The sequence below is a fragment of the Mizuhopecten yessoensis genome, unplaced genomic scaffold (assembly GCF_002113885.1).
Source record: "Mizuhopecten yessoensis strain PY_sf001 unplaced genomic scaffold, ASM211388v2 scaffold6625, whole genome shotgun sequence".
Classification (NCBI taxonomy): Eukaryota; Metazoa; Mollusca; class Bivalvia; order Pectinida; family Pectinidae; genus Mizuhopecten; species Mizuhopecten yessoensis.
In genome coordinates, this window is record NW_018406643.1 from 628,056 (window position 1) to 653,713 (window position 25,658).

The following is a 25,658-nucleotide window of genomic DNA, read 5'->3' on the forward strand; positions in this document are numbered from 1 at the left end:
TTCAATTTTCCAGGGTTGCAGAGAGCAAAAGTGAGCGTCACCCTTGGAGTATCGAGGATGTCGTTCTTCGTAAGAACAGTTACTGACTGGAAGGTAAAGTTGTGTGTTTACCTTCACTCGAGATATTCAATGAATCTCTTCACAATAAGTTAATGATTCTCTCGTTTTATCATTGCTGATATATTTTCGTGAGACGGGAATGAATTCTTTATGCGGCTAGCTATTTTAAACTAGAACGGTGGTCGGATGGCGCAGTTGGTAGTGCACTTGCCGGGGTTCGATTCCCCGATCTGACCTGAAAAGGTATGGTGTCACCTGCCCGACCACGTGGGTTTGCTCCAGATACTCCGCTTTCCTCCATCATTCAGACCCCCGCCCACTAACATCCGGGCGATATTTATTCATTAGACTATCCTCTACCCCAGGGGTTACGCTCACTTTCGCTCTCTGCATCCCTGGAATATGTCATGACAGAATCGGAGGCTTAGAGTGCGCCACCTTATGGATTAGACAAGACTAGGCCTAGTTTGATCCTTTGATCAGATGTATACCAAAAGAATATCAAAATTGATAGTAAATATATTATAGTAAAATTGACTGGCTTTGAAGTCGGGTGTTGCCGCCCATGTAATCTTCAAATTACATTATCAAACTAGCTATTGGTCATTTTTTACATATTCATATTATTTTGCTATGACAATAGTGAGCGTATACATTACCTTTATAGAGTGTCAATGATATCATAAAAATCTATCGCTGTACTATGTATTACATATAATTACAGTGTAATTATCAGATGATGAGGTAACCTCGTCAGCCTGTTCATGTTAATGTTTGTGTGGCATAATAGCGCTACTAAAAATACACCGGGTCAGTACTTTAAAATTAAGTTACTCCCTTCTCCGCCGATCAGACAAAATCCGTACTTTATATCCGTCTTTTACCCCCACTCAAAAAATGAAACATCTATGTGAGTACGATTCTCGGGGAAACTTCCGGTAACTCGTTCGACCATCGTTCCTGTGCGTTTGTTATTAGCCTGTGTGAAATGTAAGTCGGCGATCCATTAGTTCATATGATATGTTCATTCTATCTTGTTGTTGAACTACTCAAACGCCTTAAGGACACGTGAAGTAACACGGGTAATTATATAAATCAGTAAACCACATGTGCTTGGACATACAAATCCATATCTTTTGAGACCTGTTTGTTTATTAGGATCTACCGGTTTGTCCATTTTTAAAATGTATTATTTCAGAGGTAAAACCCGACGCACCTGCAAATGTTAATGTATGCATTGAAAGACTTTGCCAAGGCTCATCGAAAAACAACATCAAATCACCTGGCCCATCCCTATTTCACAAACTGTTATAAACGAACAACTCTGGTCCAAAACCGGTCCACCTGACAAACGAAAGCGGACCTGCAGCTCTTGATTATGACCTTTTAGTTGTTAAGAAGTGTTCCTGTTCTCAAAGTTTAATGGTTACTCAAACATTGACCGCAGGCCTATTTTTGTCTGGGGTTTTTTTGTCAATAATATTTCCAAATGAAGCCCAAAAAATGTATGCTCTTAATGTTTAAAAACTCTTAATTAGGTCCAGTACACTCTGCTGATTGAACTATATAGCTATAAAGACCTATATAGCTAAATTCACATATTTCAATTTTCATTAAATTACAGCAAAGTCGCACAAAACAATAAGGTTTATGGTAATGTTGACTACAAAAAGCATACATCTTGATGTTTATTTTCATTTTTCATAAATGTATAATTTCCGATTTTTTTTACATCCTTATTTTTAAAAAATAATACTTATATTTCATGTCTTTTGTTATCAACCTAATGATAAAATCTTCTTTTAAAAGCGACTTTGTTTCGCTTTACTTAAAACAGAAAATCACATAAAAATAGCTCAAAAGACCTATTTCAGATAGGTCGATAGAGCTATTATAGGTCATTACAGCTATATATAGCTCAATCGGCAGAGTGTACTGGACGTGTTAATGTGTTTTATTTCACTTTGTTCACCGTTTCAGTAATGAAATTGTTACTGTGAGCATTAACCTGTTAATCATTTGAAGAATTCATCCTCCAGTGGTGGCAGAGTAATAAAGGTGTCCGACATTCTGCTGCCACTAGCCCTCCACCACTGATTCACCACCATACGTTGGGCAGTCGCCAAGTACTGGCAGAAGGTCAGTGGGTTTTTTCCTCGGGTTCTCCAGTTTTCCTCTGCCACAAAAACCTGGTATGTCCTTAAATGACCATAGCTGTTCATACCAAACAATCCAAACCAAACCCAGGATTCATACTTATAAAAGAAGTTGTATCAAACCTATTTATTGAACTTATAACCAGATATCCTTTTTATATAATTGATCATCATCATATAAAACTTGTTTTACAATATATTGACACTAGTCTCATGCAAAAAAAATATGTTGCAGCCATTTGGTTTTTTTTGAAATGTTCGTTGTTTATTCAGTGAAATTTCCTAAAATCAATTTTATCACTAAAGAAACAAAAAAATGCATAGTTATTCAGTCGCTCCATCAGTTTGTTGTGTTACAGTGGTAGTGTATCCTCAATATCCAGGGGTTACATAAACCCTTGATATCGAGGATGGTGGTTGTGCGGCTCCATATATTTGACAGGACTTGATCATCTAATTTATTCAGTTGCTCCATCAGTCCATTGTATTACTGTGGTTGTGCATCCTCCATATATATGACAGGACTTTATCATCTATAGCCTTTATTTACCATGATATTTACTGAATACATGTCAGTATGGTTCAAGATTTTCCAGATTCTATCAATATACTGCCTTTTATATTATGTCTCACCTGACTGCACAGAAGAAAAAAATACAATACAGTTTAAACACCTATATATTAGATGGTACTAACGGCAATACTTACCAGCAGTATGTTACCAGTAAATTGAAGGCAACATGATTTATGTATTCCTTCTTTGCGTATTGCAGAGTTATCTTCTCTTGTGAGCAGGTATTGATTGTTACATCATTGGTTTGTGAGAGTAATGTTATCAATTTTTGAGAAAACAACGCAATTTTCTCACACAAACCAATGACGTAACAATCAATACCTGCTCCCAAGAGAAGATAACTCTGCAATACGCAAAGACGGAATAACCTTGAACACAACTAATAAACATTTATTGACATGTTTGAAGAGTATTAATCTTGTCCGAAAATAAATCCATGTGATAATAAATTATGCACCCCATGAAAGTTGGTAATTGGAGAGTGGTGAGTAGTTGTTGGAACAAATGAGTAGGAAGATGATGTGCTGAAATCCAGATGTTGCGTCATTGTTGTGACATTTTGGTGGTTAAATTTTGGCACATTTACTCCAAGCAATAGAAAAATCAAAATAAAACTGCATCCAAATTAAAATATCCCATAGTATGGTACTTCAAAAAGTATATCTGAATCCAACCGATAATTGCATCTTAAACTTATTTCTCATCAATACCCTCTATAATTTATTCACCCCTGAAATTTTATAATGAACTGTTCCAACCTTTGAATTGGAAGAGTTCAAATGCATCTTCAGGGGTGAATGAGTTAAAGTTTTATCAAAAAATAAAATGTGTCCACACCCTTTTCTTATACAAGATGCTAACTGATTATGCAATTGTTCTGTTTTAGCTTTATAAAGAACAAGGATGATTTGAGTGTTTGACAAGTTTAAACACAAGATACTGATCCACCATGTCGTCACCAGAGGTGGAAAGGTTTGAGGTCACCGAGGATGACCTCGCCAACGAGTTCAACCAAAGACCTGGACGCAGAATTTCCAAAAACAGAGCCATATATGGTAAATACATTTTTGCAGAGAATGACTGCACCTTACACAAGCGTAAGAAGGGCAATGTCTTTTTTTGAAATATGGTAATACAACACAAAGTTTTCTGTTGTCAGTGATTTTTTCAGACGATTGTGCTTTTTTTGCTCAGTTTTGCAGCCGAATACAGTCTGTTTCTCCCAGCAAGAAAGTACTTGTTTTCCCAAAATGTCAAAAAAATGAGGAATGTTTTACCAATTTAGAAAAAAAAAAATGGTATATTTTCACAATTCATAAAGGAACAGGCTGTTGTAAAATTCAGGAAAAAAAAACTCTGGTTGGTTGTTGTACTGTTTACCAGGTTATTCAGTTATCAAATAATATCAATTCAGCAGTTACATGTATATGTGCTCATACTTGCACTGAGTGCAAAATAATTCTGTGATACAATGTATTAGCAAATTTGATTATTTTATTAAAACAATTGTCTGTTGAATTTGAATTTCATTGGAGCTATTTTTGAAAAATTTAGAAGTACAAAATGTACTTTGAAAATTGATCACAACTATCTATTCAACATATTGTAAGGTGAATAATACTTAAAATAAGATGGATCCCAATATGTGGCATTTATTTCAGGAATGTGGGCAGAGGACAGTGATGAAGATGAAAGACCCACTATGGGATTCGGTCGAGGGCCTCGAGGAAAGAAAGACTATGGGGTACCCGTCAGCTTTGTTAGTGGTGGAGTGAAGCAAGGTAGTAAGACTCCAAAGGAAAAGAAAGTAAAAGAGGAGGATGAGGAGGAAGACGGTGATGAGGTAACTTTTCCTTTGTTGTGTCACAAACTTTACTACATTTGCATATAAATATAAAAACTATTCACAGCTTCAGAAAGGATAATTAGGTTAGGAAAATTACCTTAAAAAATAAGGTAAAAAAGGGTAATAAGAGTAGATTGATAGAGAAAGTATAAACTTTGTGAAATATTTCATTTACAATTTCGAAATTCAAGAAATCAAATTCAGTCTGATGGACAATAGGCTAAATATGCCAGTGTTTGAAAATGCAATTATCAAAAGGCACAGGTAAAATAGGTACATTGTATCATGTTGCCTCATTCAGACTGACCAATACGGACTCATCCAGACTAATTCGTGGCTGGTCATAAAAGATGTCGGTTTATGTCGGGCAAACTCTGAATTTTGTCATGTGTACATGTGATTGTAAATAAAAGTGGAAAATACTAGATTTTTGAAAAATAAAAAATAAAAAGTTCTTGGTAGATGCCCTAATATCTGACCATGACCTCTTTTCCTATATATTTTCAGAATTCAGATTCCGACAATGGTGGGCCATCTGTACCCATCGTCCAGGCTCCTTTAAGGTCCCAGGTTCCTATAGTACAGCCCCCTTTAAGGTCATCGAGTGCACCATTAAAGGGCAAAGCAGGACCCCCTGGAGGCTCGCGAAAGTTTGCTGCAGGCCTTACCAATCAGGATAAGTAAGTGGATAGAGAATTATAATGCCTTTCAACTTTTAGACTTGTTAACTTTAACAAGATTACACTTGTTAACTTTAACAAGATTGCACTTGTTAACTTTATAACAAGATTACACTTGTTAACTTTAACAAGATTGCACTTGTTAACTTTATAACAAGATTACACTTGTTAACTTTAACAAGATTACACTTGTTAACTTAATAACAAGATTACCCTTGTTAACTTAATAACAAGATTACACTTGTTAACTTTAACAAGATTACACTTGTTAAATTTAACAAGATTGCACTTGTTAACTTTATAACAAGATTACACTTGTTAACTTTAACAAGATTACACTTGTTAACTTAATAACAAGATTACCCTTGTTAACTTAATAACAAGATTACACTTGTTAACTTTAACAAGATTACACTTGTTAACTTTCACATGATTACACTTGTTAACTTTAACATGATTACACTGGGTACAGTACTGATTCCTTCTCTGCCTTTCAGTATCATAGATAGGAGATTTAACAGGACAGTAGAGCCAACGTCAATCCAAAAGTCTGTGGGTTGTTCAGTGGGGTGCCTCACTCGAGCATGGATACCCACGGTATCCAAGAAGATGAGGGGATCGATGAATAATTAAATATAAAAAGGGAAGAATCAATCACAACATGCTCAAGTGTCACAGGTATACGTTGGTACTTAATTTATTTGGCTTACTAGTTTTTCGCCTCTGTGTACGAGGCTTTATCAGGACCTTTTAATACCTTTTACCACAGAAGATGCACAGGATTAAAAAACCTCGCACATAGAGGCTAAACAAGTCAGCCAAATAGATTAACTCAGTCACCCTATAAACACATTTGAACTCTTCCAATTCAAAGGTTGGAATAGTTAATTATGAAATTTCAGGGGTGAATGAGTTAAGTACCAACTTAATAGTGCTACTGTGAGCACGTTGTGATTGATTCTTCCCTTTTGATAGCTAGGAGAGGATATTTCAATGTGGCGTATCTATGCATCCAGATTCATTTCTACACAATAACTTGAGTTTCCTTTATAAGGTCAATAAAATTCACATTTCACACAAACACTTCTATGCCCAAAGCACATGCATAGGATTACTTTTCAGTTCAATAGGTCAAAAGTCAAGACTACTGTTACTTAAAATAGAAAATCATTTTCTGCACAATTATTTCAGTTTCATATGGTCAATCATACTAAAACTGCATACAGCTAGGTAGGGCTTTTTTTTCAAGTTTGACAACTACTTTATTCGACTACATTTGGCGGAGTTATGGCCCTTGATTAACGAAAAGCATAATTATCTGCAGTTTCCGTTTAATAACTCCAGCAAATATTAGCCAAATTTCTTCAAAATTGATTCAGTGTTTGTGTTCCTCCGTCTTTCCACCCATCTCGGGCACTCTTTGGATTTCGTGTGATAATTGCTGTAGATATTGTGCAGATATTTCAACCAAATTCTGTATGCACATCCGACTCATGCTAAGTTTATCAACCGATGTCTCAACAGCACGATACTCACATGTTTAAACCTAACCTCAATAATGTTTACCTACAATATGTCCTGCAAGCAGGGGATATAAATTCCACAAATTTGTTTAAATATCATACAGGGCTCTTTGACTAAATTAAACTTAGATTTTATGAGGATTTCTTGGCTCAAATACAGTTAAATTTTATGCATGGCTTCCCTGTCCGATTTAAGCTCAATACAATGTTTGCTCGGCTCAATAAAACTCAAAACTTTTGTACTGATTTCCTTTGCTCAAGTGAACTCAAATGTTATACTGAATTTTCATGCCAAAAGGACTTGATTTGTTTTTCTTAGTTTGTTAACCGGGTATTCTGAATATTCATGGAATTGTAAAACTGTTTGTAAATCAAATCACTAACAATTTAAAAAGACTTTTTTCAATGTCATGCTTCCCTTATCCCCCAAAGGTAAAAGAATAGTCAGAAAATCAAAACACTGAAGTTTTTTGTAAAAAATGATAGTCAAAAACTGTTTTGTTGTTTCCTTATATTTTTTATTTTTTTATTTCTTACAGAGCATTTGGTGGTTGGGAAAAACACACTAAAGGTATTGGTCAAAAACTTCTCCAAAAGGTAACTATTAGTCAAACATGGCCGTTATTTAGTACTTTTGTAGGTGTAACAGAAATGGTGCTGGAGTAGTCTGATTGGTCAGTTGAGTAACATACACATCTGACAAACTGGTATGTGGTGGGCATATTCCTACTGTAACAGGAGAGGGAAAATGCACACCCAGACAGAGGTTCGAACCCAGGACCTTCCAAACTCAAGACGAAGGCTCTACCGATTGAACTATCTGGTCGCTGACTATCGACCCAGTCAAGTTCCGCTACGTACATTCCTCCCTCTTTTCTTTAAGTCTCCGCCCCAAAGACACAAATATTTACAACCAAAGTTTGGGTATCCCCTTACCAAGCATACACCAAATGCTCGAAACAAGGGTTGATTGCAGGCACCACTGTAACAGGAGAGGTAAAATGCACGGCCAGACCGGGGTTCGAACCCCAGACCTTCCGAACTCAAGACGGACGCTCTACCAATTGAGCTATCTGGTCGCTGACTATCGACCCTGTCCAGGTCTGCTACACAACTAATGTCTTAATACAATAATCTACCTTTTGTTTCATTCCCTCATTCAATGCGAAAACAAAACCCCAAACAACAGAACATTTGACAGAAATGTTATTACATCTGAGCCTTACTATCTAGCCATTTTCATTTTCAATCTGAAGTACAAGCTGAAATGGCTGGATCGCAGGCATAATCTTGAATCGAAGTTCTGGCATGCGCAGAGCATTGGTACAGCCAGGTCAGCGATGACGAGAGTTGTTGGACTTGTCTGTACATATGTACTTTGTCAACTTAGGCAAACTTCATTATTATAACAAGAAATATCTTTAAAAAGATAAACAACAGAGTGTTTGTGTATGTTGTTACAAGTCTGGAATAGCTGTGTACCAATCATGGTATTGGTTCTAATAAATTTCACCGTGAAGGTAATACATTTGAGCTGGATAATGATATAACAAAGCTTACATAAAACGTTGACTTGGGGAAAAAAACGATGGTCAATTGCTACATTGGCTACCAAGACACTTCAAAAGGAATTCGAAGTAACCCAAGTTTATTTTGATAGCAATGCAAGTGTGTATGCATGATTACTTCCCATCTCGTATAATGAGTGAAGTGCCATGAAACAATTGTTATTCCTTTGTCAGCTAGTAATGAAATATGTCTTACGAGAGAAATGTTACATTTCGTAGGCTGATTTGATGTAAAATAATTACCCAAAGTAGAGAGACTACCATCTGTCATTCTTTCTCTCTCTCTCTCTCTCTCTCTCTCTCTCTCTCTCTTGGTACTGAACCATGATTTAACACCTTGTTTCTCCGGTACACACATGTATATAAAATAAAATATATCAAAAATATAGGCGAGATACAATAATGTATGAATTTTTTATTTTTACACAAACTTTGTGATGGTAATTCATTGACTTGTAATGCATTGTAGTACATGTGTTTGTGTCTAAGATAAACCAGTGTACGTGTGACCTACAACCTTTGTTCTTGTAGATGGGATACAAACCGGGCGAGGGTCTCGGCAAAACTAGTCAAGGTATCACTACGCCTGTTGAGGCAGTCAAGCGGAAAGGTCGAGCAGCTGTTGGAGCCTACGGAACAGAGAGGTCAGAAAGGTCACTGCAGGACTACCCTGTGTATGACTCGGAAGAGGAAGAGGATAATAAGTTTCAATCACAGCTTCAGCAATGGAAGAAAAAACCAGAGGTAAATCCACAGGGTGAAGTACCCTTGGTAATACACTTTTCTCAATTTAATACTTTATTTTCATAGCTTAAAAGTACTTTTTTATAACCTTGCTTAAAATGTCTTTACCTGTTGTTACTTTCAAGCCTACCCTTGGAGATCATCTGTCAACCAAGACCACCTGGCTATAAATTAATAAGAATTAAACTCTTAAGATGGTTGCCTTATCATAATGATCACTACTGCTTTTATCCCTGTCGAGTACTGTATACCAGAAATACCGTAATGAGGGCGAATTTATCATTACAGCAAATGTGATTAAACAGCATAATATAAATAGTAATTAAATGTGAAGGACAAAATTAATGCTGGGCGAAAATTGATTTCATGGACAAAGGGCAAAAGTTTGGCTGGGCAAAATTTCCTGGTATACAGTACTTTAGTGATATGTGCAATTGTGCTACCAAGATAAAATGTCCTTCATCAGCTGTTTAAGAGGATCGGAAGATATGACATAAAACTGTAGCAAATAAATGATAAAGGTGAACATTTTGACAGATTTCAGATGAAAGGGATTTTTAATGGGAAGATACTGTAGACATACCTATGTTTTGATATAACATTTACTAGTAATTATGAATGATCTAATTGAAATTTCTGTATATTGTCTTCTTTTACATAATTCTTTGATATATGTTTGATATATATATGATTTATATCGGAATATGATTTACAGGGCAGTAAGAAGAAACCTAAGTATGTCTACAAAACTGCTCAGGAACTCATCGACATGGGAGTGACAAAGAAACGTCCACAGCTGTCAACATCAGCCAAGGTCAAGGTCATCGACATGACTGGCAAAGAACAAAGAGTTCTGTCAGGTAAAAAAAAAAGAGTAAAATTCATAGGTAATCAGAAAATATTCAACAAGGTTGATTTCTTAAAGCTGATACGATATTGGGGGAAATGCGAAAAATAAAAAATATTGGATAATTATTATATACCCAGTTATGAGCAATTTGCATGCTGGGCTATTAAGCACAAAAATTTGGCACATAATATCTAGATAGATATATATAATCCAGTTTCCTTTTTATAGGTTACCATGCTATAGCCCATCGCCATGACAGACCTGAACTGGAGGAAGAGCCTGTACCTAGTCGGACCAATCAGAGGCGAGCATTTGACCTGCCAGAACTGACCCATAACCTGACTCTCCTCGTTGACATGGCCGAAGAGGATATTGTACAAAATGACCGCAAGTATGTAACGGTCAATCATCTATGTATGTTTCATGAAAAGTTGACCAAGATTTGGAATTGTCTCCAGCTGTCGCCCTATTCACATCCTTCTGTTATTTCAAATTTTCACCCTCGTTATATGTTAAACTTTCACCTAGAATTTACTTTCACAATGTAATTATTATTATATGCCGTCGAAATTCGAAGGATGTATTATGGTTTAGTGTTTGCAACCGTCCGGTTAAGGTTTGGGTGCAAGTTTCTTCAGTGGTGTACAATTTAGTCAGATCATGTGTTATTGTCCTAATTATTTGCATGGATGTTCATGTGGGGTCAAAGAATGACAATATGGATTTAATTTGGGAAAATAATTGCTTTCTTTATTTGTAAATTTTTGCCATGTTTGGAACTTGACTTTTCTTGCGCAATTTCTCGATTAAAGTTTAGGTGCAAGTTTCTTCAGTGTTCTACAGTTCACTCAGATCATGTGTTATTGTCCTAATTTCTTGCATGGATGTTCATGTGGGGTCCAAGAAGGACAATATGGATTTAATTTGGAAAAATAATTTCTATTTTTGGAAATTTTGGACTATTTGGGACTGAACTTTTCTTGCGTAATTTCTCGTATTAAGGGCCATATGCATTTAGAGACCATCTTTTTGACTTCCAGAGTGGTCTTTTAATAACTGTTGCCTATTATCCTTAGGTCTACATTGAAATAAGTTTTACTGACATTGGCCCAACTTTGAATTCAATGAGACTGTAATAAGAATGACTAGAGTTGGTAAAAAGACTCAATTGTTACCATAGACATACACATAACCCTTTCAACACTGTAGATCATAATGGACTCATCCATATCAATGCATGGTAGAGTCTACAAAAGTTACATAGGGGTAAAAGGGTTAATTCTGTGTACTAACTCTTCCTTACTTGTGGTATTTGCAGGGAAATTAACTTGTGTTACACTCAACATGTATTGTATACTTTGAAACTTTCGCTCAGTCAAATATTTGCCTAGTGTATGTTTTGCCCTTCACATGATATTACCATATGATATATGGTATGCTATATACAGAAAATTTGCTGTGATTGTGAAGGCGAAAACAATAAAAGTTGAACTGTGACAAAAGTTTTCCCGTATACCACATGTGTCATTTTACCTTGGTATGCAAAAACAATTGTTTGAGGATACTTGATTTGAGCAAAAATAAACTGCATGTATTACCTGAAGTAATCCGGAGTACCTAATCATGATGGTCCAGAGCTGTATCTTGTGTGATTTTTACATACAGTCAAACTTCGATATTTCAAATTTGAAACATTGAGAAATGATTCACAATTTTTGATTTTCAAACATCATTGAAATTTACATGAGACGGAATGTGATTGTTGAATGACAGAACACAAGGCAAACAATTTAATTTGAAATCTATAGATATTGGATTATATGTATGGAAAAATATGTTGGATGTATTTGTGCACTGTAATTTGAATGTTCATGAGTTTACTTTCCATTGTTCTCATGCAGGTAATTGTTTTACTTTGATTTATTAGTTGTAATGTTCAATGTTTTCCCAACAATCAGGCCTTGATTGTATTTCAAAACTGGGAGAAATACGACTTCAAGTTCAATTCATAATGTAAGTTCTACACATTGAGATATTCGAATCTTCGAAGTTCGATGTTTGACTGTACATGTAAATGAATTGTAGTTACTCAGTATGTATTATTTCACAAAACTTGAACTTATTTCTTAAAAAGAACCATTTTGTTTGTCTAGGTTGCGGTACCTGAAGGATCATATCGTGAACATGAGATATGAGAAAGAACGACTGGATGAGATTTGTAGCCAGGAGGAAAGACAGAGAGAGAGACTGAGAAAAGTGCTGGACATTGTTGACACGTAAGTCACTATGTACTTAATTATCACTGCCGTCATGCAAATCTAAATTTCGGAAAACAGATTTAAACATTATTCACATTATTCAAATTTTTGGTTTGATTGATCTAATATCAATTTTTCAGATTCTATCTAGCATGTCAGATCTTCAGATTATTGTCGTCCAAAGAAATATGAAAATAAACTAAATCATTGTTGTTTAATTAGATGCACTATCATAATTTTGTTGTCATATTGGATACAAGTATTGTTTAAATTCAATTAATGTAAATCACAATACCGTTTTATCCCCTGGTCTTTGGTTTGGTTAACCCTTCAGTTATTTCAAAACTAAGTAACTATATCTGATGATATCCCAGTAGTGGGCCGAGACTCCCCATTTGATGTTGTCTAGTCATCTTTTCTTTTGAATTTCTATTACATGTTCTCTTATTACTCTAATGGCCCGAATAGTGAATTCCATTTAGATATCTATCACATGGGGTACGCCGACCATCTGCTAGGGGACGTTGGATATCATTTCTCCTTGTATATATCTATTATAGGTTTTTGCAAGTGTTGAGTTTCCTCTTGTTCAAGGGTGAAAGTCATGAGAATACATTAAAATGATCAACAGGGCAAACAGTTCCCATTTTACAGTAAACTAAAGTTAAAACGTTTTACATGTCATATTGTAAAAACAAAACATATCTCGGTCTGGAATTTTCTAGAGAGTGGTAACAAAATGTGGTTTCTGGTTTTATAACGTAGGTGTCAGCAGAGGACCCAGCCAGGCTGTGATAACCCAATGTCGTTGTCCGAGTGTGCAGCCATCTTTAAATCCCTTCAAGAGGATTATTACGAGGAGTACAAAATGTACGACTTGTCGTCTCTGGCCATAGCACTTGTCTTCCCTATGGTAAGTATGCTGACTTTATCAATATTTTATGATTTCCAATTTGATGACCCAATAGATTTTGTGTGATTAGAGCGGGTAGGGGGATAGTAGTGGCTTTGTCAGTTTATCTGTGTTTGCGTCTGTCCATGCATCTGTAGTAAAAAGATTTTGTCTCACATTCTACACCTAATTAGGTAAAGTTGAAGGGTAAGAGGTCACATTTGACCGCTTTTGGGAAGGAAATATTTACAGGTTAATTTAAGAACCCCTCTACAGATTTAGTTAATATTAACGTCATGGTATGGTACCATCAAGTTCTAAAATTAATTATCAATTTTGATTCCGTAAATGATTGATATCTTGCTTTGTTCTAGTGCACGATTGGAAATTAAAGTTTTTTTTTTTTTCAAATCCAATCTGCCAGAAATTGTGATTGGTACAAGCATAACACTCCTTCAATGCTAGCCTATAGATGATATCACATTTAAATTTTGTTTGAACAATCATTTGGATTTCTTTTTTACATAGATGAAGACGCATTTTACTGACTGGGATCCCTTGGTGAACCCCGCTCATGGCTTAGAGACAGTGAGGGAGTGGAAGGCTTTACTAGAGGACTATACTAACAAACTGGTGGCGGGGCCCCTTACAGGGGGACAGGACATGGACGTGTATCAGAGACTTCTGTGGGATGTGTGGCTGCCATTTGTCAGAAAAACAGTGTTGTAAGTACTAAAGCAAAGTGTTGACTCATAAAGGTGTGACATTGACAGGTGTGACAAAGACAGGTGTGACAAAGACAGGCACAGTGTAGACAGGTGTGACAAAGACAGGTGTGATAAAGACAGGTGTGACAAAGACAGGTGTGACAAAGTCAGGCACAGTGTAGACAGGCGTGACAAAGACAGGCATGACAAAGACAAATGTGACCAAGACAGGCGTGATGTAGACAGGTGTGACAAAGACAGGCATGACAAAAACAAATGTGACAAAGACAGGTGTGACAAAGACAGGCATGACAAAGACAAATGTGACCAAGACAGGTGTGATGTAGACAGGTGTGACAAAGACAGGCATGACAAAAACAAATGTGACAAAGAAAGGTGTGACAAAGACAGGTGTTACAAAGACAAATGTGACAAGACAGGTGTGCAAAGACAGGTGTGACAAAGACAGGTGTAATGAAGAGAGTGTGATGTAGACAGGTGTGACAAAGACAGATGTGACAAAGACATGTGCGATGTAGACATGTGTGATGTAGACAGGTGTGACAAAAACAGGTGTGACAAAGACAGGCGTGGTGTAGACAGGTGTGACAAAGACAGGCATGGTGTAGACAGGTGTGACAAAGACAGGCGAGACAAAGACAAATGTGCAAAGACAGGTGTGACAAAGACAGGCTTGGTGTAGACAGGTGTGACAGAGACAGATGTGGCAAAGACAGGTGTGACAAAGACAGGTGTGACAAAGACAGGTGTGACAAAGACAGGTGGACAAAGACAGGTGTGACAAAGACGTGTGACAAAGACAGGTGTGACAAAGACAGGCCTGACAAAGACATGTGACAAAGACAGATGTGACAAAGACAGGTGTGATTTAGACAGGTGTGACAAAGACAGGTGTAATGGAGAGAGTGTGATATAGACAGGTGTGACAAAGACAGATGTGACAAAGACAGGTGTGACAAAGACAGGTGTGACAAAGATAGGCGTGATGTAGACAGGTGTGACAAAGACAGGTGTTACATAGAGAGTGTGACAAAGACAGGTGTAACAAAGACAGGTGTGACAAAGACACCTTGGTGATGTCACACTCTTGAGGTCAGCATCATCAGATCCACACTATCGCAAAGAAGGAAATACACCAACATGTCACCTCTAGCACATATACATGTATACATTACACAAATGGAATCACCTCCTTACATGACGTTAGCCAGTTATAGGTTACGCAACCCAATATTTGTGATTTATCATAATTACAAATTTACAGGAATATTAAGATGACAAATGTGTTAAGTAATCAATGATATTTTCCACTCAACTTACAGGACATGGAACGTCCGGAGCTGTGATAACTTAATTGAGCTCTTGGAGACGTGGATGCCAGTGCTTCCTGGTTGGGTGATGGAGAACATCCTCGACCAGCTTGTGTTGCCACGGTTACTACAGGAAGTGGAGAACTGGAACCCGTTGACAGACACAATGCCAATTCATGCATGGTTGCACCCTTGGTTGCCACTCATGGGTGAGAAATTGGAGCCACTGTATGCCCCGATTCGACACAAACTTGCAAACGCTCTCATTAACTGGCACCCATCCGATTCGTCAGCGAAGGTCATCCTGCAGCCGTGGATGAAAGTATTCAAGCCGGGCCACACTGAAGCTTTCCTCGTCAAAAATATCCTTCCCAAACTCGCCATGTGTATGACGGAGTTCACTATTAATCCACATCAGCAGGTCTTGGGTAAGTCTTTATTCATGATTTTCTTTTGTTTAAAAAGGTGAGGTTTGTTTTGAATATTTTGGTATTGGGAAATGTCATTACTACAGAAATTAATTTGATTTATTGAGGCAAGAAATCAATTAATTTACAAAGACATCAATATCTGTTGTTATTTTGATTTAAATTATTTTTGTCAACTTTGGTCTAGAGGGTCTTGAAAAAACTATCATGTTTCAGCATCAAGCAGCAACATTTTCATTGTTTAAAATGCTTTATTATTAATTTTCATGTGAACACATTATCTTAAATTTTCTATTGTGGTAGTAACACAAAGAATTTCATAATGGAATTCTTAAGATATTTAAAGTAAAATCTAGGCTCTTTTCACTGAAAATACTTTCCAAAAATGATTGCATAAATAATATTATGTTTTCACAAGAAATATACAACTACAAGCCAAAGTTGTTTTTCCTTGAATAGTATTAATTTTATGGTGTGTTATTATTACAGTATAATATAAATTTTATCAGATCTATTCAGGCAATAAGTCACAATAAAAATACATTCATGGAAATGAACCTAATATAACATAGCATGATTTCTTAAATAACATGCAATTTTATGTAAGACATATTTCCGTGGAAGGGTCATAGAAATCCAAAGTCTTATTTCCAGAAATGTCCCTTAAAATTAACAAATATCTAACGCAAAATTAATTCATTTAAGGATCCTTGTACCACGTGCACTGCCTGAGACTGTAACTACATTCATGTACATATATATTGGAAACTTTTTTTAAACATGACTATAGCTTTGATCAATCATTGCTAAAAAAAACATACCATGCTAAGTTTTTATGAAAAAGATAATAAAAACAAAAAAACAACAAAAAAAACAAAAAATCTAAAAAATACAAACAAAATATCACACAAGAAAAATCACAATAAATCAACGACTGTGTTCAGAGTGTAGAAAAACCAAACAGGACCAGATCAGCATTCCTATCCTTGACCTCTATCCATTATGCTTGACCACTTACCAACTGAGCTTCAATTGTAGGAAAAAACTACAGTGGAATTTTCTAGCGTTTTACTTGCAGGACAGGGATCCTTAAAAGTTCACAGCCTTTAAAAACTTCAGCTTTTGAAAATTTGAATGCATCCATTATATATATGCCCTGTATTATATTTCAGACGCCTGGCATTGGGTTGTTGCTTGGCGAGACCTCATTCCGCCCAAACACATGGTGACCATGTTAGACAAGACGTTCTTCCCCAAGTGGCTGCAGGTGTTGTGTAGCTGGCTTGGTAACATGCCCAACTACGAGGAGATCACCAAGTGGTATATTGGCTGGAAGTCGCTGTTTCCCGACCAATACATGTCCATTCCTGTCGTCAAGGGTGCGTGCAGTTATTTTTATCTTTATATATACACCCCATTATATTGACCAATGACCTGTCAAATAAAGTACAACTTCATGTTTTCTGAGATATTAATTTCCTTTTGCTTCATTGAGCTCATAAGGGCTCGTTTCCATCAGTGTAGCTGAGATATTTATATCCTATGCTTCATAGAGCTTGTAAGAGCTTGTTTCCATGAATGTAGCTGAGATATCTATATCCTGTGCTTTATAGGGTCGTTAATTAGTGCTTGTTTACATCAATGTAGATGAGATATATTTTATCTGTGCTTTATAGAGCTCATCAGGGCTCATTTCCTTCAAAGTAGCTTAAATATATATTTCTGTGTTTCATAGAGCTCACAGCGGCTCATTTCCATGAATGTTAAGCTTAGATTTTTATATCCTGTGCTTTATACAGCTCGTTAGGGCTTGTTTCCATTAATAGAAGTTTTAGCTGGCCTAGTAGTATCTGAAAAATGGGGGACTTACTGGATTAGTAGTCATACAGCCATTTTGGTGACAGCTTTGCCAGTTAAAGTTTTGTGAAAGTGTTAAAAGTTGTTTATAAGGTGTTTTGTATTGTACTAGGATGTCGTTTGTTTTGACATGGAGGTTCCCTAGAGGTCTCAGATTGGTTCATTACAGTCAAAACAGAACAGGAACAATGAAATCAAGTTTTGACATTTTTGGGACTTTACCAATTTTATTCAAATCTGTAGATAAAGGTTGAAGTGAAACCGTTGAACGATGCTGATATTTGGCAGAGTTGTTCCTTAGAGGTCAAACATTAATGCAGGGAAGGCAAAATAGGAATTTTTTTTTACATTTTTTTTTTTACATTTTTTGGACTTACCCATTTTTCAAATATCAAAAAGCATGGCTTCAGAAATACAATTAAATATCAATAGAGTTTTCTCAAAAAAAAAAGTTTACAAGACTGTTGGTAATAGAGATATTTGTGTGTAAAAAGCACATATTCCAAACTGTGCAATGTATTCCAATCAATATCCTCTGTTGACAGATCACTTCAACAAGGCCCTGGACATAATGAACCGGGCAGTCTCTGGTCACTTCCAGCCCGGAGCCAAAGAGAACATGGCCTACTTTGCTCACACAGAGAGGAGACATATGGCAGACACATCTGTTCCTCCCCCACCTTTACCCCCTGGTCCCCCTGGTCCCCCTGGTCCCCCAGCCCCTCCCATGCCACAAGATGTAAGTATTATTACCCCTCTCCTCAGAATCTTTAACCCTGTCCCTTTCTCATAATTCAAATGTAAATAGCTATACAACCCCTTCCCCCACCACTCGGGTAAAACCCATACCACATCGTGGAAATATCATATCCTGCTGCTCCCTATACTTCAACATCCAAGTATATCCTACCTCGCCCACCTACACCTCCCCTATACCACAACATCTGAATACCTACGTTATAGCTATAGAAAGGTGTGTTGCAAATTCACAATGCATCTTAAGCGTCCACTTGTAAATTGTTGCCAAAACATGGAATTAAATCGGTGTGCTTGTATAATTAAATTTTACAGAAATCTACTCCTGGCCATGATGTATTTACATTTTGCCTGACAACCCCCCTAAAAGCAAGAATAGTTTATCCTTATCCCAGGGCCTTTCCATAGGAATGAGCTTTAATTTACTTAGACTTTAGGCTAAACAACCATGACTGTAGGCTGTCCAATCCTACAGAGTTCAAGATAAAGACATCAGTAAAGTCGTTATTGTGAACGGTTATTTAGACAGAAATGATCAAGCAATCATTAAAATACCCCTGAAGACACATTTGAACTCTTCCAATTCAAAGGTTGGAATAGTTGATTATAAATTTCAGGGGTGAATGAGTTAAACTGACACATTTAGTTGGGTTCAATTAAAAGAAAGTTTGATGAAATGTAAAATGTCAGCTTCTTTTAAATTACCAGTATTTACTTTTTGAATAAGCTAAGTATAAGTATGATCTGTAATTGATATAATTTTATTTCAGTATCCAGCTGTCAGAAGTTCCACAGCTAGTACTTCCTACCCAGCCAGCTTTAAGGAGTTGGTGGAGAAAAAGGTAACCGTCTTACTGAAACAGTTGATTAAGATTCTTTGTTTGACAAAAACATTGAAAAAAATGAAAACATACCTTTATTAAACTGTCATTTTAATATGAAGTGTATTCCAGCCAAACAATAAGCAATTTCACTTGCATGAGAAATATAGCTCACAGAAATTAGGAATTGAAGCATAAGAAATGAATTGGAAGACAGTCTGCTGATATCCCGATGTAGCAACAATATATTTTTGTGTCATGAAGATTATTTTTTTGGCTCGCTCACTGCTAGTGCAAACTAAAGTGAAATATCCCTAAGTACATAATAAACATGTTATTCATCCTTTTCTTGTTTCCTCCAAACAGGCAGAAGAAAACAACATTCTTTTCATGCCAGTGCCAGGTCGTACCCAGGAGGCGAAGCAAGTGTATCGCTATGGCAAGCTTCTGATGTATATGGACAGAAGTGTTATATTTATACAGGAAAACAACCAATGGGTCCCTGTATCCCTACAAACCCTTATAGACAAGGCAATGTAGCACTGGATAATAAACAGTGGACTCCCTACAGACTTTCAATAAACACTGGACTCCCTACAGACCCTCACAGACAAGGCAATGTAGCACTGGATAATAAACAGTGGACTCCCTACAGACCCTCACAGACAAGGCAATGTAGCACTGGATAATAAACACTGGACTCCCTACAGACCTTCAATAAACAGTGGACTCCCTACAGACCCTCACAGACAAGGCAATGTAGCACTGGATAATAAATAGTGGACTCCCTACAGACCCTCACAGACAAGGCAATGTAGCACTGGATAATAAACAGTGGACTCCCTACAGACCCTCACAGACAAGGCAATGTAGCACTGGATAATAAACAGTGGACTCCCTACAGACCCTCACAGACAAGGCAATGTAGCACTGGATAATAAACAGTGGACTCCCTACAGACCCTCACAGACAAGGCAATGTAGCACTGGATAATAAACAGTGGACTCCCTACAGACCCTCACAGACAAGGCAATGTAGCACTGGATAATAAACAGTGGACTCCCTACAGACCCTCACAGACAAGGCAATGTAGCACTGGATAATAAACAGTGGACTCCCTACAGACCCTCACAGACAAGGCAATGTACCACTGAAGAATAAACAGTGGACTCCCTACAGACCCTCACAGACAAGGCAATGTAGCACTGGATAATAAACAGTGGACTCCCTACAGACCTTCAATAAACAGTGGACTCCCTACAGACCTTCAATAAACACTGGACTCCCTACAGACCTTCAATAAATAGTGGACTCCCTACAGACCCTCACAGACAAGGCAATGTAGCACTGGATACTAAACAGTGGACTCCCTACAGACCTTACATAAACAGTGGACTCCCTACAGACATTCAATAAACAGTGGACTCCCTATAGACCTTCAATAAACAGTGGACTTCCTACAGACCTTCAATAAACAGTGGACTTCCTACAGACCTTCAATAAACAGTGGATTCCCTACAGACCCTCACAGACAAAGCTATGTAGCACTGGATAATAAACCATGGACTCCCTACAGACCTTCAATAAACAGTGGACTCCCTACAGACCTTCAATAAACAGTGGACTCCCCACAGACCCTCAATGAACAGTGAACTCCCTACAGACCCTCACAGACAAGGCTATGTAGCACTGGATAATAAATAGTGGACTCCCTACAGACCTTCAATAAACAGTGGACTCCCTACAGACCCTCACAGACAAGGCAATGTAGCACTGGATAATAAACAGTGGACTCCCTACAGACCTTCAATAAACAGTGGACTCCCTACAGACCCTCACAGACAAAGCTATGTAGCACTGAAGAATAAACAATGGACTCCCTACAGACCCTCACAGACAAGGCTATGTAGCACTGAAGAATAAACAATGGACTCCCTACAGGCCCTTACAGACAAGGCTATGCAGCACTGTAGAATAAACAATTGACTCCCTACAGACCCTCACAGACAAGGCTATTCCTTTAAAAGTACTGGATCAATTTAACAAACCAGGACAAAAGAATACAGATTAAAATTGATGTTACCCGACTGTTAAATGAACTCTTCACAACTCAGAATTCCAGAAAGTTAAAATGGTAGTTTAAGATAAGTGGGGTCATAACGGAGGTGAACCTTATATATAGGGTCATTAGTGAAAATAAAATCACAACCTGTTTTTATTTATTCTCTTATAGTTTCTTAAATCTTCAAAAAGAATTTCACTGAAAAGTTATCAATGATGGCAAATTTGAAACTAATTAACTGTCATACTGAAAAAGAACCAGACTTGATCCTGATTTCATATTATCAGACTTGATTTCCAATATAGAAAATTGAAGTTGAGTTTAATTCAAAAAATGAAATCAAATCTATTGTCATTTGCGGAGTCTCTATAAACAGGTTTGCAATATGACTAATTTGTTGTACATGTGTTTGACAGGTAGCATTGGGGTCCTATTATATTACCTGTTACAGTTCATGTTTCAATTGTTCTGGAAAATACGAATCCCAGACAAGTAATATAACTCTATATCACCTGTCTAAACCCTGTTATACTAGTAGTGTATGTTTTATGTGTATGAGTATGAAAGGCTGTAAAAGTGTGCAAATGGCAAAATAAAGTACAAATGTAAACAATAACAATGTTGTTTTAGTTTTTAGTTCCTTGCTCAAAAGGAAATAGAGCATATCTGGTGGTACAGTATCCACCCTCCATCAATTTACAATTAAAAGACTACTTATAAAGAACAGCTGAATGAATTTTGACACTTTTTGGACTATCCTTTGGCCATGGGCACTTAACAAAGTACAAATAATGAAGAGTGTTTCCCACCAGAGGACAGATAAACCAGGCCCAGTAGTGGAATGTTATATATTTGAAATACCACCCACTTCCTCTGTATGTGTGAACCAATTTTAACCTGATTTAGTATTAAGAAATCCTAGACCAAGAAAACTCAATGTTGGTATAAACAGTGGTTTGCCCCAAAGGGAAAAGAAAAATTGTTCAAAGGGGTAAATCTTTAAAAGACCACTGACCGTAAATATTCCCTCTGTAGGAGTGCAGAAATTATAATTAAATTTGAGGCCCAATGAGTGTATAGGAACAAAGGAACAAAGTCGGATGTTAAGTAACTGACAATACTAAATTTCTGCAAACTCTCGGCTTACGTTTATTTCATACTTTGAAAGATGCTTTGCACAATTGCTTGATTTCAAAATCCTTGTCGATGATTACTCAAGGTATCCAGTAGTTGACATCCTGTCAAACGTATCAGCACGTGCTGTTATACCGGCCATAGAAAAGTTGCAATGTTTGGAATTCCACAAAAACTTAAAACTGACTATGGATCACCTTTTAATGGAAACGAATTTCGGAAAATCGCGGACGGAATAGGTTTCAAACATCAAATGATAACACCGCTATGGCCTCAAGCCAACGTAGAAGTGGGGCGTTTCATGAGGACTCGAGGAAAGTCATTCGCGCTGCTCATGCAGAAAATCACTTCTAGGAAAAAGAAATGTTCCGTTTTCTTAAGTAATCATTTAATTATTGAGCAACACCTCACGCTGCTACAGGTGTATCGCCATCAGAACTGCTGTTTGGATGAAACGTTAGCGTACAAATACCGAGCATGGAAGTCAAATTGCCACGATGCCACAGTCAGAGAGACCGACACCGAAATAAGACGACAGATGAAGGAATAATCGGACATTACAAAGCATGTGATACCGTTCATGTTAAACAGAACGAACATGACAAGCTGGCAACTCCATTTGATCCGAAACCATACAAAATCAAAGCTTTGAAAGGCTCCATGGTGACAGCAGAAAGAGACAATCATCGAATTACGAGAAAATCATCTTTTATCAAAAGTGTTATAAATAAACAAAACAAACCAGATATCGGGAGGTCCGCACGACAAAAGAAACCACCGAGCCAACGGAAAGACTTTATTCATGGGTATTTGTGAGTTTTGTTGTCAGGGCATTCTCGATATCCAGGGGTTACACTCTGTTTCGCTCTCTTACACCCCTGGAATATGTCGTAGCAATTTTGAAGGCTCGATGTGCGCCACCTTGTTGATGAGACAAGAAGACTAGTTCAATCCTTTGATGTACATCAAAAGAATCACGCGGTCACGTAACGGTAAAAGTTGACAGGCTTTGAAGTCGGGCGTCTCTCCTTTGTAATCTTCAAAGGACAGGTATCAGCCTAGCCCTAAAGTATCGAGGATATTGTCAGGGGTAGAGTTATCTCTTGGACCCTCAAAATAGAACGATAGCTTAAAGAGCATAATGATCCCTTAACTCGCTATTTGATATAGGCACTCATATGTTTATCCAGTATAATTGATAATAGAGGAGGCAGTGATTTGTTAAGGTTACAGTTTAGAACGTTTACAGTGAAGTCAAGTTCCACATGGACGCCACTGTCATAAACCACGAGAGCCTGTGCTGCTCAGTGTAAGGAAACTGGAACTGGACATATCTGTCAGACGGGACCGTCCAGTGGTATCAGCAGTCATTATAACATGACCCCATATAATTTCCGAGGGGAAGATTTAACTGAAATTGGAACGGTGACCAAATTCGTTAAATTTCCAAGACATCAGATGTTGATAAAGACCATCATTTGGAAAGCATAATGGTTGACGTGGACACGATAATTTGTTTAAGTTGGTATGTTTGGATCTTTCCTTGTGTGTAGAGCGGGATCTTGTTGCCCACCATCTTAAGATCATCCATAGTTAGATATGAAAGTTGATCTTTTACCTTTTGGAGTGGTAGTCTTATCAACAGTAAATGCATCATGTGGACGCTTAATAAGAAAGTTTGTGTCTTTTCAAAGTTTTGTCATCGTTTGATCATTTACTACTATCTTTGTAATGAGTAAAAAATAGAACTAGAAAGATTTCTGTTTTCTGGCAGTCATACATATCCCTTTTATCAAGCGATTGGTAGCTCGAAAAGAAATCTGTAAAACAAGCGAATAGGAATAACTAACAAGTATACAACGGGAAATCTACATATAAAAATTGAAAAAGATCTGTCAAGAACTTTTTGAGAAATAGCATTAACTGTCAAAATCGAAGATGGCTCCCTGCCGACCATCTTGTTATTCAAACAGGTTTTTCTAAATGAACGTACTACTCCGACCAAGGCAAGATAACGTACGATATTTAAGAATGATATCGAGTAATTCTTAACAAATGCGCTTACAAACTTGAAAAATTAAAATCCAAGATGGCTGTTTGTCGGACATCTTTGGTGTCTGGTTAGTGTCGAATGTAGCATACACAACTACTTACCAAAGGGAACTCACAAATGAAATGTAGCGAAATAGCGATAACAAATTTGAACTGTCAAAATAAAAGATGGCGGACGTTTTGTTTTCATAGTCAGTATCACTACTGAAGAGCTTCAAAAAGTATTCAAATAGTGACTTTCACCTGTATTTGTCGACACATTTGAAAAAGGTTAAAACATACATAAGCATTAGAAGACTTTCAGACTCATACCAGCTATTATAATATTGTTTACTTCAACTCTCAAAGTGAGAATATATACAAAATGACCAATTATTACAACCATCAGCTAAGGTGATCGTACAAGATCCGTAGACCTCTTCAAAAGAGTAGGTCATATATCGAGAGGCACTGTTCATCGAATGCGGTTTACCGTTTGTCAACCATATCCGAAGTGCATGTTACTTATCCCTTCCCAAGAATACTAGTCGGTTTACAACCGCAACCTGTATATCTTGTACAAGCTGCAACGTCAAGGAATATCAATAGCCGCGAACACACCAGAACCTTGCGTATATAGCTCGTATCACGCATGCCCTGTGTGACACAGTTGTATATGTTTAACCAGTTAACTGGTTCCCATTGAAATATAAAAATCTGAAATACGTTCATTGAACTGACTTGGTTTACAGAAAAAAAATACTTGAAAATATATTCAACTATTGGAACTATGAAAAAACTAAAGACTGATAACAACATTGATAAAAATTGAATTCTAGACAAGCATGATTAATAGAATGAAATAAAGTCAGGATGATTCATGAATAATGAAGATAATTAGATAAGTTATGCTGGCATCAGCTTAATTCATCTTCCTAATGTGCAGCACACCAATTTTACGGGGTTTCAAGGCCATGCCCGTGACTTGCGATCTTATACCATTTCATGGTATGCCAGAGGATCGCATCATAACACATATTTCAACCTCACTCTCTCCAAAAATAGTAACCACAACACACTTAATAGTATTGAGGGTGAAAAGGGTTCTATTATTACTAGAAGTGAAAAAAAGAGAAAAATTGTTGAATTATTTCTTTAAAATCCAATGAAAGAAACGAAACGAAAGAAAATACAAGAAATCAAAAACAAAGTTTTTTTCATCAAAGTATAAAAGAACTGGATTAAATTCACCAAAACATATCGACCATTATATAAGGTATGATGGGTTTCCCACATGTTCTAAATGACTAATGAAAAATCTTAAAAAGGGCACCATGTACTAGTATGCATATATTCAAATTTTCGGGCGGGGGCACACCT

At 37.0% G+C, this 25,658-nt stretch overlaps 1 protein-coding gene and 1 non-coding gene across 7 annotated transcripts; one reads left to right on the top strand and one right to left on the bottom strand.

The window, feature by feature from the left end:
* The first annotated feature begins 984 nt into the window (after window positions 1–984).
* LOC110452350 (tuftelin-interacting protein 11-like) lies at window positions 985–21,112 on the top strand. Of its 6 annotated transcripts, none has more exons than XM_021500819.1 (17): window positions 993–1,050; window positions 2,086–2,199; window positions 3,677–3,845; window positions 4,452–4,633; window positions 5,144–5,316; window positions 7,379–7,436; window positions 8,939–9,151; window positions 9,867–10,011; window positions 10,230–10,392; window positions 12,155–12,277; window positions 13,025–13,172; window positions 13,680–13,876; window positions 15,202–15,617; window positions 16,790–16,996; window positions 18,020–18,213; window positions 19,001–19,072; window positions 19,418–21,112. In XM_021500819.1, exons 3-17 carry the CDS (start codon window positions 3,740–3,742, stop codon window positions 19,589–19,591), a joined length of 2,571 nt encoding a protein of 856 aa, XP_021356494.1. In that variant the 5' UTR covers window positions 993–1,050; window positions 2,086–2,199; window positions 3,677–3,739; the 3' UTR covers window positions 19,592–21,112. The 6 variants fall into 6 exon arrangements, with proteins under 6 accessions (XP_021356488.1, XP_021356494.1, XP_021356489.1 ...); XM_021500814.1 differs by having other exon boundaries at window positions 2,100–2,199; XM_021500815.1 differs by having other exon boundaries at window positions 1,001–1,142; window positions 2,100–2,199.
* Trnas-uga lies at window positions 7,846–7,918 on the bottom strand. Its single transcript has one exon. It is a non-coding gene; the product is annotated as a tRNA-Ser (tRNA).
* Window positions 21,113–25,658: the final 4,546 nt, after the last annotated feature.